The following is a 19102-nucleotide window of genomic DNA, read 5'->3' on the forward strand; positions in this document are numbered from 1 at the left end:
CAAAAATAAAGCTGCTTCAAGTCACAGTGGAGGTATGGTGTTTCAATGATGCATGTGTCCTAAGACTCCAGAAGTCGCACCAAAGCTACGCACCAGACTGGAGCATGGCTTTGGTGTGGCTTCTGGACTCTTAGGATGCATGCATCATTGAAACACCATACCTCCACTGTGACTTGAAGCAGCTTTATTTTGGCTGTCTGTAACAGGCCATTGTTTCCCACTTGGCTTTGCTGAGACTTTTAGTCCTTTCTTTCTGCTTACTTTGACACAGATCTTTTCATGTGATGAGACCCAGGCATCTTGCCTCCTTAATCAAATCAAAACAGTCCAGTTTTAAAGGAAGAAGGGGAAGGGACTGAAGGGATAAACAAACACTGGCTTCCTTTGGTGTGCCGGTGATACCAGATATCTAGGTAAAATAACTGACAGAAACACTTCTGAAGGAATACAAACACAGTGGTAGCTGTGTTGCCCATAAGACAAATGTAAAGACCCTCTTGTGGTGACACCATTACTAGGCTAAGCAGAAAGTCAGAAAAAATCTATACAGGTTTTCAAAAACCAAATGATTTGAAAGAGTATGTTTACAGGATGGGGGAGAGGGATAGATTCTGTCAGGCAGAAGCACAAGGTGTCCCAGTAGTGAAGCGATGCATGAATTGATAGTTTTGAGTATGGAAAGAGATCAATCCTTTGGCATAGAAACCTCCAATTTTTATCTCAGGGCCTGGATGCTAATGGAAAGCTTGAAGATAAAAGCAGTGAAATGAAAGCAGTCTCACTTCAACAATAATCCTTTTCCCACTTTCTTTGTTCTCCTATAGGCGTTTCTGCACCGAATTAGACAAAATGCTGTGGACAAAGCCGAAAAATATATAACAGAGGAAAATGTCAAGGTAATGCTCTCAGAACATCAATTGCTTTGTGTATTATTGATTGATGCCAATCCCTGTTGTCCAGGTTTACATTCATTCCATCAGTTGTCTGTTAGTGATCACATAGCTGGGATTGCTGCATTATTTTCTATACACAGAATTTTTGCAGTTTTTAGAAAGGCCTCACAGGTAGATCTCGAGAGTGAATATTTTCCCAGCATGGTGATTAGAGATGTAAATCTTCACTAATTTTATCCTTCAAGGAACCAACAAATAATTTTAGTAATTTTCTTCCCACTGTGAGAAATTCTTTGAAAACCAGGCAGTTTTTGAAGCTTGTTTGCAATGTAGAACTTATTCTGTGCAAAATTCACATTTGTTTCTTTGCACAGAAAATGGCATTTTCTGTGCAGGTAACATTATTTTTTGTGCAGGAAATGTTTGTGCAGGAAATGTTGCTTTCTGTGCAAAAAAAACTGCGCAAATTTTGCTCAGAATAAATATCAAATTGTGAAGATTATTCTCAGTCCAGAATTCTTCTCACTAGAGTTTCTTAACACTTGGTGTGTTTTTTTTAACCATTTCCAGGTATTTTCAAATATTATTTCTATCTCTAATGGAAATGCATGATGAAAACCTTTACCTCTTGATCCCTAACACAATGTCTCTAACCAGTGAAAGAATGAATACGAGAGTGTACAATGCAATGGGAGTCGCCTGTGATATGTTTTATTTTTTGAAGGGGGAGGCTGTAAGAAATTCACAGATTTATCCTTTATTCTCTAGGCCCTGGACTGATGTACTGGCAGAACCCCACCATTTTAGACCCTGATCTGTCCCCCCAACAGTTCTTCTGAGACACACACTCATTTTTGCTCATTATTGTAGATGTGGGAGAGGAATGGATGTAAAGACCATGAGGAAAATGAATGGGGAGGTGCATGTTTGGTCCAGCACCTAATTTAGTGGGGGATATTTCTGGGATGTGGCTCTAAGTGCTGCTATTAACAACTTGGCAACCTGTGATACAAGCCTGCTTCCTTCTTTCATCTGCTGTACAGATGAATTGTGCATGCCATTTTGTGAGTCTTTCTCTAGAATTGCATAGGATTGTCAACTTTTTCCAGCAAAGGACTCATTCAGATGTCTTCAACAGCTCTGCCGTGAGCAAAGTTTCAGCTGGTGAAGCTTGTACTTTTGTATGGATGTAGCAAACTAACAAAAATGCTGATTAATTATATTGCTATTGTTTTTATTCCAATTAACCTATTGCCCCCAAAAGTGCTGAATATATCTGTTGCACAATCAAATACATCTAGATTCATTTTCTGTTCTTTGTTTTCTGATTGTGTTTATGCCTGAAGCTTCTTTGTGCTTCGCTGTGCATGTAGAATAATATTTCTGCTTTATCCAGTGGCTGAAAGACTTGGAAGATTTCAGAAGCCCTTGTTGTGAAGGCTTTCTCCCTACTTCCATGTTCTATGCCTTAAGTAGCAAAAGATTTGACAAGTAGTTTCTCCTGTTTCAATAGGTCTACCATGTGAAAACAGCTACACCCCAGCGATAGGTTCCTCTCTTGCATGAAGCTCTTGAAGATGGAAGATTCTGTTTTATATATGGCTGAATTGCATAGATTATATATTTTATAGAAAAAAGTAAATTCTTTAAAGAGAGAGAGAACAATACCTTTCTTGCAAGTGTAGTCATTTGGCAAATTACTCTTAAGCTAAAAGATATTTTGTGGTTGGTCCAAGTGAATTTCTTGAAGCTGCAGTCATTTGAACCTGTATCATCTTGGTCCTACACCTGTCATACAGCCCCACTAACTCTCACGGGATTCATGGGGGGACATGTCTGTTAAGAGGTATTAGCAATGATGGATTAATGGAATTTTCACATTCAGAGACAGTGCATCTCCAAGTAACAATGAGGGCATTAATTACAGTACAGTGTCATTACCCTCATGCCCTTCTTTGAGACTGCTGAAGCATTATACACTGGATCTGAGATTAGATGGACCCTTGGTCCTGTCTGTCCTGTCTTTCCTTATGTGTTAATTAGATGATGCTGTTGGGTTGTTGCCTGATGTCCTTCATGTTTTGAACTATAGCTTTCACAATCCTCAATCAATATAGCTAGTGGTCAGGAGTTATGGGAATTGTAGCTTAAAACATTTGGAGGTCACTCACTTGCTTACCTTAGGGTGGTTGGTGCAAGAACATCTCAATATTCAAATAGTTATCCCTGCTCTACTCCCAGAAATCCAAACTTGTGACTTCTTACTAGGCAGAACTTACCTTTTCAGCTACAGAAAGCCATTCATGTGTATTTACCTCCTGGCTTTGAAAATCACTCGGTGTAAGTCTTTGCAACCTTGTGTGTAGTGGTTACAACATAAATGACCTAAATGGGGATGAATTTGCTTTGAGCACAACAACAGAGGCAATTTTAACTCCTCATTAAAACCACTTTGGGAAATACAAAGCCATCCCTCGCTTTGACAGCTGGCTGATTGTTGAGTACCTTCATCAAGAACCAAGCAGCTAATGATAAGACAGAGGGCAATGCATACCAAACAGATAATTAATGCATGTCAGAACCCATTAACATAGGTGACCTCTGTTCTGTGGCCCAACATATTCTGAGGAAGGGATTGCAGCTGTTGTAAGCAGGAGCACTAGAAAAGACTGTCACTCAAAACAAACACCATACTGTGATTGGTGAAGCTTTTTAATTGTGATTGCCTGTTTGAAATTGGCAAGTTGCAGTTTGCAGTCATCTGGCAAATCAGGATCAGACTGGGTCCACGGTGTCCAAAGGACCCTATGAATCTGCCTGAGATTTGGGATCTTCAGGGAGGCCCCTCTCTCTGTTATCATGGAGGCAGCACAATCAAGATCAGCAAAGAAAACCCACTCCCTACCAGCAGATAAAGAGGGATGCAAGATTGACACTATGGCCCAGAAGACATACTCCATGGCAGCATTATCCTTGAGGACAACAAACTACCAAGCGTGCATGGGGGCTTATCAGCAGTCCCTTTGAGAAAAGATTACTTCTTTCATTGATCACTTGTGCATTATCCTCAAAAGTTATGACATTTCAGCACAACCTCTGGCTTAATTTCCTCCAGCAGTTTCACATAGAAGTTAAAAAGCATGGGTGATACACTGGATCTTTGTGGCCAGCTTTTCCAAACCTGATGTCTTCCAGATGTGTTGGATTACAATTCACCATAAAGGCCAATGACTGTGAACGTGGATGATAAGCCTGCCTACCAAATATAATGTAAATGTACTGCCCTGTCTGCACAGTAAATGTAAAAGAGCAGATAAGAAAATATTTCCACAGCTAGTAGCTAGGATCCTACACCATTGCTAATTTATTAGGTATTTTATTTAAAAGAGTTAAGGCAGCTTCATGATCTCATAAAAACTTAACTTATCATAATAAATAACACCAGCTGATAAAGATACAGGCTGTGCCCATGAAACTTAGGCCTGGTCTACATCTAAGTGTATTATGCAAATTGGTGTGAATTTTTGCACGTTCAAATTGATGTTCCATTGAATTTACTTCTCCTGAGTGCATTCCTACCATTCACATCCATGCATATTTTGTCGGCCACATGCAATGCCATTGTTATTTAAAATGGTGGGCGGGAAGGAATATCTGTGAATTGTTTGTGCCCACATGTAACTGGTCACTGAACATTATTATTTTTTGGCACATTATTACTTCTGCTTGTTACCTACTTCCACTGGTGTCATTTTGGGCTGTCAATATGTTAGGGAAACATTCCCAACATGTTCATTTGAAAGGAGTGTCCTTAAGTGACGACGTGGAAAACCCGAAATGTCCATTAGCAAAACGCACTTTATTTGGCCAAGACGACAGCACACCAGCAGATGGTGATAAAATTGCTGCCGCACCCAATAGCCATTTCCAAAAGTTTTTATAGCAAAACACAGTTCATTGTTTACATAGCATTAGCTTAATTGGCTATTTAGTACACGCATGATTATACAACAGGCAGTTAATTGGCTATTGTCTAAACATCAAGTGATTGGTTGCATTCACTGTCCATGCAGTGTTCACACACTTTCTTATTGGCATTACATTTGCTTGGAGTCTGGAATGCAAAGAGATACTTAGCTAGGCTGATCCTGTTCTCTTCAAGGCCACTGCAGAGCCAGAGCATTGTATTCAGAGCTCTCTAGAGAAAGGAGGGGTGAGGGGGTGAGTGTGTACTACGGTCACACACAGTAAAAAAAGAGTGGGGGCGAATAGCCCATTTACACTTTACTCTGTAGCTCATTCTATGAGTCTACTGTAACCACTGATTCTTTTGCAAAGCCATGTACAGAAGCAGAAAGCAAGAAAGCATAAGTTCAGCCATATTTATGTCCCTCTCAAATAAAAGTGGGGGACATATCCACTTCTGCTTCTGTTGTCACCTGTTCCCACTAGTGTCATTATCACACATGGTCCCTGGCCAGCAAAGAAACTTTGGAGTGCTGCATGGCTCATGTTGTAAGCCAACACTGTGGCTTTAAAGTTTTTGATAAAAAAAATGTAGTGTTTGTTTTTTCTCTAAGAACAATAAATCATATAAAGCCTTAATTGGTGTTTAGATAAACAACCCATGAACTATCCCCCCCACTCCCCTCCCGAAAGGTTAGCATTGTACTTTTCTCTAGTCAACTACTGTTTGGATCCCTTTGGTTACTGTATGCTGCAAAATTTCCTGAAACAGGCCCTTCACTTATTTTGTGGCATGAAGTACTCTCTCTCTCTCTCTTTTTCCCCCTCCACAAATGCAGTGGGCAAGAGGAGAGGAAACAATGGTCACCAGGAAGGCTCCCCAAAATGCATTCTAAGCCATGGACCAGTGGGGCCAGGGGGATGGTCATTGCTCCCTGTCCTCTTAGTCTTAACTTGGTGTGTGTATATGTTGGAAAAAAGTGAACGTTATTTCTTCTTGAAAGTTGCTACACAGAGAACCAGTGTATCAGAAGGTTGAATAAGGGCAGAAAGAGTGAATAACTGGGTAGAGGGGAGATACCACTGGGAGAACTCCACCCTCCTTTGCCAATTCCAGGGAACCAAAGGGCCATATGCATATTTCCTCTATAGGTTGGGACCTTTAATTTTTTAAATGTTCGTCACCTTTTGTAAAGAAAGTGGAAATACCAATTTCAGTTTCAGTATGAAAACAATTAATTAAAAATGCTGTAAAATTCCAAACCCTATATACACCTAAAACCAAAGAAATCCGTTAGAAGTAATACCTATCTGCCTACCCTTTACCAAAATGTGCTGCCATGTGAAGGCATGCTAATAAGGCATTCACACATCTGATAATGTGCACCTTCGTGGATACTCTGGTAAAACTCATGAATCCATTTTCTGCAGAGTTTGAAGAATTCCCCACCTACCTACCACAAAAAGCCCAAACACATGCAAATTGTGAAGGATTTTCATTGTGTGGACTGGCCCTTGGAGATGGGCTTTCAATAGTGATCTAAGCTACTGAGTAAGCTCATATGGGATCAAGAGGTACAATGGTTCTAGACCATTTAGGACTTTAAGGTCAAGAACAGCACTTGGAATAGTGCTTGGAAATAAACCAGAAACAAATTAATTACTGTGTGCCATGCATTGTGGGTGTTTCACTGGCAACCAATGCAAACAGTGTGAGAACGTTTCCGTTGATTTTACTTCCCCCCCCCCAACTCTGTTTTTTAATGTTTTGTTGGTTTTTCTTTCCCCTCTATGTATACCAGCTTTAATTTTAAAGATGCTAAGTGGCTATTAAATGAGAGTTCGTGAGGCTAATATTGGTCCCATTTATAATATGTCTTTGATTTCTTTTTAACTGCATCACCAAACCATGCTTTGCAATCAGCAGAATTTAGAATCCCAGTGATGATTTGAGCATCCATGTGTATACTGTAGTTTAAAGCTAAGCAAAGAATGTAGTTTGTCTATATAGACATTACACAGAACCATTGTTAGAACTAATGGTAGTTTTTAAATGCTAGTTTCTTATCTCGGCTTGCTTCTCAAACACAAAACATAATTTCCCAGTACAGATATGGTGCTGAACGATAGTTAAATACCAACTTTAACTGTGTTTTAGTGTGGTAACTCAACTAAGTATCTGTGTATTATTAGGAAATTTTAAAATTATAATAGACAAATAAACAAAACTTCCGTAAAGATTGCTTTACATGGTTAACTGGATAGATCAAAAATAGTATTTTAAAGATTGGCATGGTTTTTCATTAGCAGTTATTATCTGAGACTTTTTATTATGTTACAGATTTTATTTTCCAACATAGAAGACATACTTGATGTTCACAAGGACTTCCTGACTGCTCTCGAATATTGTTTACAACCAGAACCTCAGTCTCAGCATGAACTGGGAGATGTTTTCTTAAAATTTGTGAGTATGATAAACCAAAAATGTGTTTTTGAAATGTATCTTTTTGGTAAAATGTCTCTTGTATCTCTGCAGTTTTCACCTTCAAACCTGCAGTTGTTTATAGTTGGACCTTTTATAACCTGTGTGCAAGCTGAGTGTGAGTTCGGATAAAAAAGTGGTTGTGCCTTCAAATACTGCAAATCATATCAAACATAGCTAAGCACAGTATCTTCCATTTACTCATTTTCACTTTTCCCTTGTGGAGAATGTTATCTTTGTTTGCCATGTTGCTTTTGTTTTGTATTGTGGAAAACAGGGTGTGTTACAGTGTAGAAATAATGCAGTTTGACACCACTTTATCTGCCACGGCTGCATCCTGCAGAATCACGGGATTTGTATGTATATGAAGCATCAGTACTCTTTGACAGAGAAGGCTAAAGACCTTGTAAAACTACAAATCCCAGGATGGAGCTACAGCATTTAAAGTGGTGTCAAATTGCATTATTCCTACAGTATAGATGCACCCACATTCTCATAAGGCAGGTACACTTTTGGAAATGGTGCCAAAAGGGAGTACAGAGCAGAGTGAAGTTCTATTGAAAGAAATGCTCTAATCATCTGTCATATATGAACACATGAAGAGGAGGACAATTGTGCATGCATGCTCTGTGAAGGTCCAAAGAGAGTTTCATGGATAAGATTTCTTCTGAGGTTTTCATGAGCACATGATGGTCATAGGTAGAGGTATATCCCTCCCCCCATCCCCAGTTCTGTTGTATGCATAGGGCTACCAGCTGTAACTAGATGATTTTTTCATTCCTTTCCTTTGTGGAGATTTTAATTAGGGACAGATCAAGAGGAAGCTTCTGGCTAACTCACATCCTCTTCCTTTCCACTTGTCCACTCATGGAGGGGTAGTGTGAATAAGCAGGATTGCCAGGTGTCCCTTACTATAAGGGATGTCCCTTGTTTGAGGTCCAGACAGCTTGCCTCCTTATTAGACTGCCAGGTGTCCCTTATTATAAGGGATTTCCCCTGTGCCTGAGAACTGGAAAGCTTTTCCTTTTATATAAACTTAACTAGATACCAAGAAGACCATATTTTTGGATGCTGGTCCTTAATAAAGAGACATATGTTTGCATCATATAATTTATGAATGTACAATATTGCTATTTTGAAAACCTGGCAACTCTATGAACAAATGAACAGCAAGATCTTTTCCAGAGCCTGGAAAATTACTGTAAATAAGAAGTCAGTTACCAAGCCCTCAAAGTAATTAGTCATATTTACATCTTCTGTTGTTTTTTTTAAAAAATGACTTTCTACAAACAGTTTATTTTTGTGTAGCATGCCACTTTTGTGCAAAATGCGGTTTTTTGTGGGAAAGACACAATGCTTTTTGCACCAAAATAAATAAAAACAATTAAAAACAACACCTCCCAATCCCCTGGTCTCATTGTTTTTGTGCATGACCAAAATATTTCTGCAAATGTTATTTTTTTAAATAGGGTTCCTTGATGAAATTAATGGAGTTGAGATGCCCTTTCTTGTTGGGGATAAAAAAAAACACAACACTATGGTTTTTCTTTACTTTTCTAGTAAATGACATCCACCTCGTCATTGATTCAGCACCTCTAACAGAGCATGAGGCACTGAGCAAATCAATACATAGATCAGGTGATATTTCTTCATTGTTTAGTGAGACTATTGCCCAGTTATGATAAAAGTAACCAGAAGTTACAGGTACATTGCAAAACAAGTTATGCTATCCCTCAATAAAATACCAGGGTCCCAAGGAGGCATTCGCAGTCAATATTTAATTGGGAAATTTTATTAGCTCAGTTAATGCTGCTGAGAGGTCTTTGGTATCTAAAAGCAGGGATCTAGCCTATATATACTAGTTCCAAGAAACAGAACTCCAGAATGCAAGGTCAAAATGTAGTTTTATTTGCAAAAGGGAATCGCCACTCACCAAAAACATGCTCACACACACTCACAAGAACTAACAATACAAAAGGTATTAGCAGATAGTGACTTTAGGGATCACAGCGGGTAATACTGTACTGATTCCAGATGTGTAGCTCCAACTGGGGAATGTAGTGAAATGGAAAACGGCTCAGCAGCTGCCTTGGGACTGTAGTGTGGCCAGCTTATGCTGAGGATTCAGGTGAGCTATGGACAGTGTTTTTCTGAATCTCAAATGAGAGCAAATTCGGGGTGCTTTGGCAGGCATATTTATAGAGTGAAACATATCCTGGGGCATGTTTTGGGTTGTGAAAGGATTTCCAGGAGGGAAAAATGAACAAGGAAGTTGAAAATGGCTGAACAAGTAGTGCAAATGTCCTTGGACAAAAGAGTATTGCTCCCAGAGGGAAGTGTACTTGGATTTCTGTTCATGTATAAGCACCAGGTCAATTGCTCACCATCACTCTTGTCAGTGAAGATTCCAATCTTAATCAAACTATCCTTGAGCTCCCCCATGCTGAGCTTACTGGATTTCCTTATATGACAAGGCAATTTCCCCACACAAGGGCACCCTTGGGGCTACATGCTTTTAATATCCCATTGATATCAATTTTTGTTTCCAAATCTTTGTTCTAACTTTGTGGAACTGTATGTGATTTGTTGTAACTGAAGGATGTAGCTTCAACATTTTATTTGCAATTTTAAGAGAAGGAGGGAGGGTTAGGAGATTAGGGAATATTTTATTGCTGTTTTAGTAATTGTTATATTGGCTTGTTGTCCTCGAAAGGGAGCGGCGGGATATAAATGAATATTATATTATTATTATTATTATTATTATTATTATTTGATAACAACATGGAGGAGGGGCACAGAGAGCTAGACATAGAAGTTACATTGTAAAATGAGTTATGCTATCTCTCAATAAATTAAATTTATAAAATACTACATACCCTTTTAATTATTTACAAGTAATTAGTAACAGCAGATTATCTAGTGTGTTACTATCTAGTAACTAATTTCTAAGCCATTCTCTTAACTTGCTGTAAACGTTAGAACGTTGTGCATAAGTCAAAACAGTTGAATGCACTTGCAGTATTCAGGTACCAGGCAAATGCAGCCAGTCATGTATTCCTCTTGCATTGCACGTATAGCTATTTGCCTACAGCTGGAATCACCAACCATGACAGGTTATCATGTGTAATGCAAAAACTCCATTAGTCTATTTGCATATGTGATATTATGTGAAGTGGTCCAAAGTTACAAGGGAAAATAGGAAGAGAATTTGCTGAGTAAAAAAGATTCTGTTTTTAGTTGGTTAGTGATCATAATGCAAAATAAGTGCACATTTAATTTTCAAAGGGATAGCATCTGTAATTAAGTAACAGATAATTTTCTCATCTAGTGGAGACATCCCAATGTCACTCACCCCGAGATGAAATTAAACACTTCAGGTGCTGGGTAATTTAAAAGCCTTTCTTTCATATTTGTGGGTTTTCTTATGCATGAAGGGCAGCTGGGCAAGTTGTGATGAAAGCCCTGTGGCATGCATGTAATTATGGAATATACTGAACTGAGTTTTGCCAGGAGATGTTGCAATCTAAATATAACCTCTAAAATTCTGACCAAAGTCACCAAGCTGCAGTCATAATCGAAAAAAATGACATTAGCTTATGTTGGCCCCGTACAACTCTTCTAAGTTAAAATGAGCTTGGAGTGTGACTGTGATATGGAAGGTGTTGTTTCTGCATCCCACTTTATTCATGTACCCCTAAATTGTACAAAGGGCCATTCTTTGGGATTCTGGGCAGTGGTGACCCAAGCTCCCTTGCCTGAGGAGGGAAGACAAGTGTCCCTTCCCTATATCTGTTGATCTGGGAAACAATGCAGGGTCAGGTTATTGCAACCATCCTTACATTTAAAAATCAAAGTGCTCAAAGAAAGTCTTGGTTCTAGTCCCAAAAATAATGCAATGTTGCCTCAAGACATACTTCCAAAGGGAGAGTATTCCCAAGTTACAGATGGACCTCTGTTTTTGTAAATATTTTTGTAAATGTTAATCTCTTAGGAAATGATTGTAAAGCAGGTTGATATTAGAGGAGCTTCTTTGCTTTGGCCTGTCCCTTTTATGAACTTTATGACACTTTTCATCACCTTCTGTTTTTCTGGCTGTGCATCACGCAATAGAAACCAAACTGTCACCCTTTCTGCAAACAAGTAAGTTTACCTCTGAGCCATGGTCTCTCACTGTTGTCCATGATGTATTTTTATAAGAATAAAAGTGCGGTATCCTGTTTCATCACATCCCCAGCCACAGAATTTCCTGCATCTGGTGACCAGGAACATTTGTCTTTATGGCATTTCAAGCTTCTGCTCAAAATTGCTTGGAAGAGAAGCAGCTGCAATTCCAGATGTGTAGTGTAGCAAAAGATAGAGCCCATGAGCCAGCTGCTTTCCAGCTTCTTTCCTTCCTCTCTTTGTGACTGTTTGCTTCTATTGTTGTGTTTCCATGGAGATATATTTAATGATAAATAAAGAGGCAAAAATATGCAAAAATGTTGAGAGACAATGAAAGCATCCCTTTAGGCTGTTACAGTACTAGTCTGGCTTGCTAAGTCCTGTGCCACTCTTTGAAGGCAGGGCTTCTTGTCATATAGTAACAAGAAGGGAGTTCACAGTTCATTGCATTTTTAATCAGGCAATATACAATTAACATATGGAATTTTCCATCTGAGGTTCTGATGACCACCGGTTTTAAAAACAGAATATAAAATTCTATTCTAATGGGGCTTTGCTATGATGCCCAGGTGGAACTTCCAGGTTTAGAGATAATATAGCTTATAGGAGTTAATAAAGCCTTATGCTGGACACAGCTATTTCCATTGTAGAAAAAAAAAAAAGGAGAAAGTTAGACTAGATTGGTATTTCCTCACCTGAGACCTTCCATATGAGTTAAACTACAACTGTCATTTGTCAATGGCCATTGGGCCATGTTGATGGGAACTATAGTCCCATCAGGTTGGGAAAGGAAGGCTGGACTAGATAGGTATTTCTTGCCAAATTCAGTGTTAGTACCAACACCTAGTGTTCTTAGACGCCTTCCAGTGAACCAGCGCTCTTGCAGGATCTACTGTTACAGCCCAGCATGCCCCCTTTAAGTCTGATTTAAGTGTTACTTGGTGCACTTTGCATAGCATTGCTCTGGAGATTTAAGGCATAACAGTGTAGGCTAGCCTCCAGATATCCCAGCTAGGGTTCACTGATGGAGGAGTGGTGCTTTGCCCATGGCCCTTTCAAATCTGGAGCTGACCATGGATAAATTGATGTCAAGGCCAAGTCAGAGTCATGGAAATCTCTTCCTGAGTCCAAACGTGTTGTGCAGAGTGCCTGTATTTGGTTGCTGGATATGGAGGCTGAGCAGAATCCTGTGCTAGAGCTGTCTAAGCTAAGGCAGAAAGCCAAGCTCCATGCCTGTAGTCATATCAGACTGGGCCAATCCAGATGTTTTAAGCTGCCTGTTGTTTGCCTGGGGCCAGTTCTGTTCTGAAGCCAGTTCTGTTTTGTGTCATCAAAGGATCTTGAGGCTTGATTTCTCATGTAGGCCAGGTCTTGTTGTGTGTTTACACAACACACTTTTGTATTTTAACTTTTAAATGAAAGAAAGGGGAAACACAAAAGAAGTTGGGAGAGAGGGAGGGAAGAAATACAAAGATTATGAACATGGGTTAGACATATACATTAATATGCACTGACCATATTATCAATTTTTTTACATGACATCTGTGGAATACACATTAGTGTACGGCTGAAGTGTTAGGATTTCTAAACCACTGAATGTGAAGGGCCATATCTCCCTGTATGAGCCTGCTGAGCTATAAAATTTTCATGGGAGGCCTTTTTCTTCCCACTACCTTCCATATTTGGTGGGAACATGAGAGAGGACCTTCTTGGTGGATACTCCTAGCCCCAGAAATGTCATTCTTAAGGAGGCTAGGATGGCTCCTTCCATGCTTTCCTTCTGTCAGCAAGTCAAGCTTTCATATTTTGACAGATTTTTGGGAATTGACCTTAGTGGGCCTTTAATTGTGTGCTGTTTTGTTGATTTTATATTCTGTCATTTTAATAAAATTTTAAGTAATTCTGTATGCTTTAAATTGCATTTTAAAATAATTATATTTGTTGATGTATTTTATGCTTTTAATCTGTATTGTGTTTGATATTTGGTCAGTTTAAGTCCCAGTACTGTATTTGGGAAAAGGCAGGTTATAAATTAATAAAATAATAATAATAATTATAATTATAGTAAGTATAATGTAATTGTTAAAATTATTACTGTTAGTAGTCTTTCCAGCTTTGGTGTAAGAGTCTTTATGCTAGTGTAAGACCACACCAGATCAAGACACATTTCCTATCAATTAAATTTTTAGCTGCAGTAATGAAGTTTAAATATATCTACAAATAGAAAAGATTCTTCTAATAAATAGTACATTGCAATGCGTGCAGTCAAAAAAAGAACGACTTCTCAGCATGCCCAGATCATATGCCACAAGCAAGCATTATTTGTATTACTTTGCCAGCATTTAGGTGGAGTGGCCAGTTTTTTTGTGAAAAGGCTTAGCTGTGTCCAATATATCTGAAACATCAATTTTTGTGGAACCAAATGTAGTTTTCATATACTGAGGCTAAAGCAATTTTCTGCTGATTGATTTTCACAAGATATTCTGCCTCTATTAAGCTGGATTCTAACTTCATTGACATCAAATTTAGTGCTTTCCCACAAACTTGTAAACCACACCTGTCGGTTTCAGTTTCTCTGAGGATACAAGAGATAATTTCAACAGAGGTGGGTGTGGCAGTCAGAGATAATGGCCTATGGCTAGGTCATACCAAGAGGCCAGGTGGTTCTTGCATCAAGCCCAAGGACAGCTTTTCCCAAGTTTGAGTCCCCAGGAGTTGTTGGACTACAATACATATTAATTTCCAACTGCCAGTATGCCCGGATGTCAAAATATCAGGGTTATAGTTTAACAACAGGTGAGAATTTAAAGTTGGAAAAAGCTAACTTACTGGATTTTGCAAGTAACACACAGTGAGAGAATATTCACTTTCATTTCACTCTTAAGATATTTTAAAGAGGATTATATCTAGGAGTATCTGAAGATTTCCATACACTTAAAACAGAGGTGGAAATTATATGGCTCTCCTGAAATTGCTCACCTGCAACTCCCAGCATCCCCCAGCATTGTGAGTCCAGAAACAGCTGCTGGTTACTCATTCTTGATTTATAGGTTGGATATAGCTGAAAACAATGATGAAGCTCTTGCCTTTTGTCATATTTGTATAGTTTCATGGCTCGTTTTCTTTTGGGCCTTGTTGGTTTCTTCATGTCTGTACCCATTCCTGCTATTCAGTTTATAGGAATGTATATTTTTTTTGTAATTTTACCATTTATAACAGGAGGGTTTTATAATTTTATAATAATTTTATGATTTGCATTTTTATTGGTTTTGTTATCCCCTCATCCCTCATAGACAAACCACTGTTAGTGAGGCTGACACCATATATTATCTATTCACAGAAACCTGATCTTTTTATTCCACATAAATTATCTACTGAAATGGGCTTACTTTTCTTGAGACATATATTGAAAGGAAATTGACCTTCACTCCCACAAGCCCTGAAAATTCAAGCAGTTGATAATATACCATTTGGTATACATCAAGTGGTTTAAAAATCATTATGCATCAGGAAAATATGCATCAGACTTAAGATGTCAAATGATAAGGAGTTCAACAAGCATTTGGTACTTAGGGCAACCTCCTGGTTTTTTTTTTTTTTTAACATGCTGAAATACAATGGTCCCTCCACATTAGCTAGGGTTAGGGGCCCAGGACCCCCATGAATGTGGAAAAAATGCAAATAACAAAAACACTATGGTTTTACCTGAGAGAATACCTCTCTAGGAATCTCTAGGTCCTCCAGTGCAACTCTGTGGTCAACATATGCCAGACATTGACCATAGAATTGTACTGGAGGAGCTACAAATGCTTAGTGGAGTGTTCTCTCCAGGAATCTCTAGGTCCTTCAGTGCAACTTTTGTTTAAAGTTGACCATAGAGTTCCACTGAAGGACCTAGAGATTCCTAGAGAGAACATACTAATGCAATCTGAATATTCAAATCTGCAAAAGTCAAATCCGCAAATGTGGAAGGATGACTGTACTCCTAGCAGAATTGCTAGATATCTGGCAAATCTCAGTCAAACGATATATAATTCCTTGTCTGATTGATTCTACCATGGAAATGGGTTTACTGTTACTCTAGAAAACATTTTGTAGCATTTTGCAGAAAACTTTTGCAGTAGGATTACCATGACTGAGGGGAGAAACAGACCACCCCTTTGTGCCGCCATCCGGGCAGCTTCAGATTGCAGTGTTTTGATGCTGCGTGCTCGGAAGCTGCTCAGAAGCTGGCTTCCAGCTTCCCGGCTGCCCACATGCAGGCTGACTTCCAGGCATCTTGGGGGCATAGCGGTTACATGCCGTAAGCCCCCAACATGCTGGGTAGCCACAACAGGGCTGTGGAAGAGCCACGAGAGGCCACTTTTCCATGGCTGAAAAAGGAATGGTTTTCAACTGTTCCTTTTTTGGCAGGTGGCACAGCAGATTAGGGCAGTGGTGTGCGGCTGCTGTGGCCTTCGTTGTCCTTGGTTGGGGCAGCTTCATAGTGCCCCAACCAGGCCATCTATTTCAGCCCTGAGCTTTATACAATTGGAAAGAAATCTACTGTGCAACTTGAACTGTGACATAGACAATACAAAATGAAATGCAGCTGTTCTTTGACATTAATAAATAGGAATAATTGAGGTGTGTGTGTGTGTGTGTGTGTGTGTGTATGTTGGGGGGTTTCTGAGATATTTATGTCAATTACAAGCATAAGCAGGGTTGTGTATAAGCTTGTGTTTGTGAACCCAGCAGACATACAGCAAGTAATTCCTTTTTGGTTTCTGTTCATTTGTTCCCACCATCAAAGGGACAAGCTTTCGATGGAACAGTGGCATATAATAATAATAATAATTATGATGATGATGATGATGATGATGATGATGATGATGATGTTTATTTATATACCGCTTTTCCAAATTAGATCAAAGCGGTGTACAACAGGAAGTATAATACAAAGTAAACAAACAAACAAACAAACATAACAGGCCTCTCTCCCCCTCAAGATGGTGGTCGGAAGAGGGCTCTTAGTCTTTCAGGCCAGGCCTCTCTCCCCCTCAAGATGGTGGTCGGAAGGAGGGCTCTTAGTTTTTCAGGTCAGGCCTCTCTCTCCCCAAGATGGTGGTCGGAAGGAGGGCTTTTCTTCTTACAGGCAGGAAGTTGGAGCTTGCCTGCCTCTCTCTCCCCAAGATGGTGGCTGAAGGGAGGGCTTTTCTTCTTCCAGGCAGGCAGTTGGAGCTAGCCTGCCTCTCTCCCCCCAAGATGGTGGCTGAAGGGAGGGCTTTTCTTCTTCCAGGCAGGCAGTTGGAGTTTGCCTGCCTCTCTCCCCCCAAGATGGTGGCTGAAGGGCGGGCTTTTCTTCTTACAGGCAGGCAGTTGGAGCTTGCCTGCCTCTCTCTCCCCAAGATGGTGGTCGGAAGGAGGGCTTTTCTTCTTTTTGACATTGGGAACTGTTATATTGAAAACAACAGAACTGCAGATGAATGTGTGGTTTGTATTAATTGAAATAAAATGCTAAATAAATAAATATATAAAATCATTTAGGAGCCCTTAATTGACACAAATCTTTTTCTCTCTTTCTTCCTGCAGAAAGACAAGTTCATTGTATATGAGGAATATTGCAGCAACCATGAAAAAGCACTCAGACTCTTGATGGAACTGAACAAGATTCCACCTGTGAGAGCATTCCTATTGGTAAGCACAGATGGGCCACTTAACACCTTTTGGCCATATATGTAATATTTTGCATTGTTAAAAAACAAAACACATACGTTCAACCGTGAATGCCACACTCTGTAGCAGAAAGCTAATAGTACAGATGAGGAATTTTAATTCTGTCCCATCCAGTTGTTGTTCAAAAGGCAACCCATTTATCCTTTGTGGTACAAGAGGATTTGCCTTCTAAGTTGGAAACAGAAGCACATGTGCCCCATCTCCATGCTAGCTGTCTTCCTACTATACAAATCATGTGGGTTTACTTTCTGGAGAAAAAAAACAACTGTAAGAAGTTGTTGACACAGCTTTCTAGAGCTCAGTTGCCTCCGTCTGTAAGATCTTCCTCAGAAGGTCCTTAGAGGCCATCTCTGCACAAAAAACCACCCATGTGCAGGTGTCTTTTCCCAGTTGATGCACTTCTTTGAAGAGCCTACCTCACTGGATCATCCTCTGACAGCAAACTCTTAGAGTAAGAGTGGGTGGCTACTCTGGGGATCCTTATAGTGCAAGGGAGTAAGTGGGTGGCCATTTCAGCAGTTCCACCCATCACATCATTTACTCCCAGGAAGTTTCCTCAGAATGAGAGATTGGATGGACAGCTGCTATAGAGAGCCCTCCAAGCAGATCTAACACACTGAGGTGACTCACTAAGAGCAGAGGTTTGGGTGGGTGACTGCTCATGGGAACTAACCTGCTGAATTTTTCACTCAGAGGTGACTGTGATATGTGGAACCTCCTCAAAACAGTTGTTTTTTTGTGGTATTTCTACAGTTGGGAGATTGGTAGGGCTTTTAGAAGAAGCTGTTGAATTGCTTCTTGGAGATGACAGCTGTGGGGACAGATCCTCCCATTTGTGGGGGAGAAGCAGATACTGTTTCCTGCTGGACTCTGTTGCAGGATGGGATAAGAATCTTATATATGGCACTTTAAATTCTCTTGAAGGAAATTCAGATATAAATAATGAAAATAGACAAAACTAGTTCAGGTTTCTCTTAAGAAGAAAGCTGTGATGTAAAGAAATTTGTGCCTTAATAAGAGGACTGTTTGTGGTGCACTTTTTTGAGGTTTCCTCTTCTCTTTGCTTCCTTCCCATAGTGGTGCTTTCGCTCCACCCCCTTTTCAGTTCCTTTTTTTCAGAAACCAACTTCCCATTTCTGATCAATAGAACAGCCAAATCGCTTGGATTTTTTTTTTACTGCATAGAGTCATAGCCTCGCATATGTCAAAATGTTCATTGCCATGAATAAAAGAACTCCATGTGTGAAGTATAACTAATAGCAAAATTATGCTTCATTCAAAATGGAGGCTTAGTTTTGTGGCAGGTGGGAATCAAATGCACATAATGCCTCTTTTCTCATGGACTACATTTGGGCACCAAACAACTGAGCAATTTGCTTTGTGAAGCCAGCAACAACTACGCAATACCTGTTTTCCAGTTTGAAAGTAATCTTGATATCATTTTGGCTGGTTTAAAATGAAAGAAAACTGTAGAAAAGCATACCTCAGAGATGCTAGAAAATCATTTACAGTACAGTGGGACCATCTCTTATGTGGCGGATCTGTTCCAGATCTCCCCGCGTAAGGGGAACTCCGCATATGTTTGTGCCCCATTGCAAACAATGGGGCGTATGCTCACAGTGTGGTGTAGTGCATGCACCATGGGTGCACATGTCATTTGTTGAATTGTCGTGCGTCTTCAACGTAAACTTGAAACCACGTATAGTGCACCTGCGTACAGTGTGGGTGTACTGTATATACTCATGGATAAGTCTAGAAATTTTCATTTAAAAATTGACCCCCCAAAAACCTGAGTTGACTTATCCATGCGTTAGTGCAACTACTGTACTTTAACTCTTCTATATAATAATAATAATAATAATAATAATAATAATAATAATAATAA

General features: G+C 39.6%; 1 protein-coding gene across 1 annotated transcript in view; it reads left to right on the top strand.

Moving 5' to 3' along the window:
* The window catches only part of PREX1 (phosphatidylinositol-3,4,5-trisphosphate dependent Rac exchange factor 1), a 323175-nt gene that overhangs the window by 126905 nt on the left and 177168 nt on the right, over positions 1 to 19102 (top strand). Inside the window, exons 2-4 of the mRNA XM_042464631.1 lie at positions 825 to 896; positions 7201 to 7323; positions 17074 to 17178. Of these exons, the coding sequence (XP_042320565.1) occupies positions 825 to 896; positions 7201 to 7323; positions 17074 to 17178 (300 nt within the window). The remainder of the gene's footprint in view (positions 1 to 824; positions 897 to 7200; positions 7324 to 17073; positions 17179 to 19102) is intronic.

The sequence above is a fragment of the Sceloporus undulatus genome, chromosome 4 (genome assembly GCF_019175285.1).
Source record: "Sceloporus undulatus isolate JIND9_A2432 ecotype Alabama chromosome 4, SceUnd_v1.1, whole genome shotgun sequence".
In the NCBI taxonomy this organism is placed as follows: Eukaryota; Metazoa; Chordata; class Lepidosauria; order Squamata; family Phrynosomatidae; genus Sceloporus; species Sceloporus undulatus.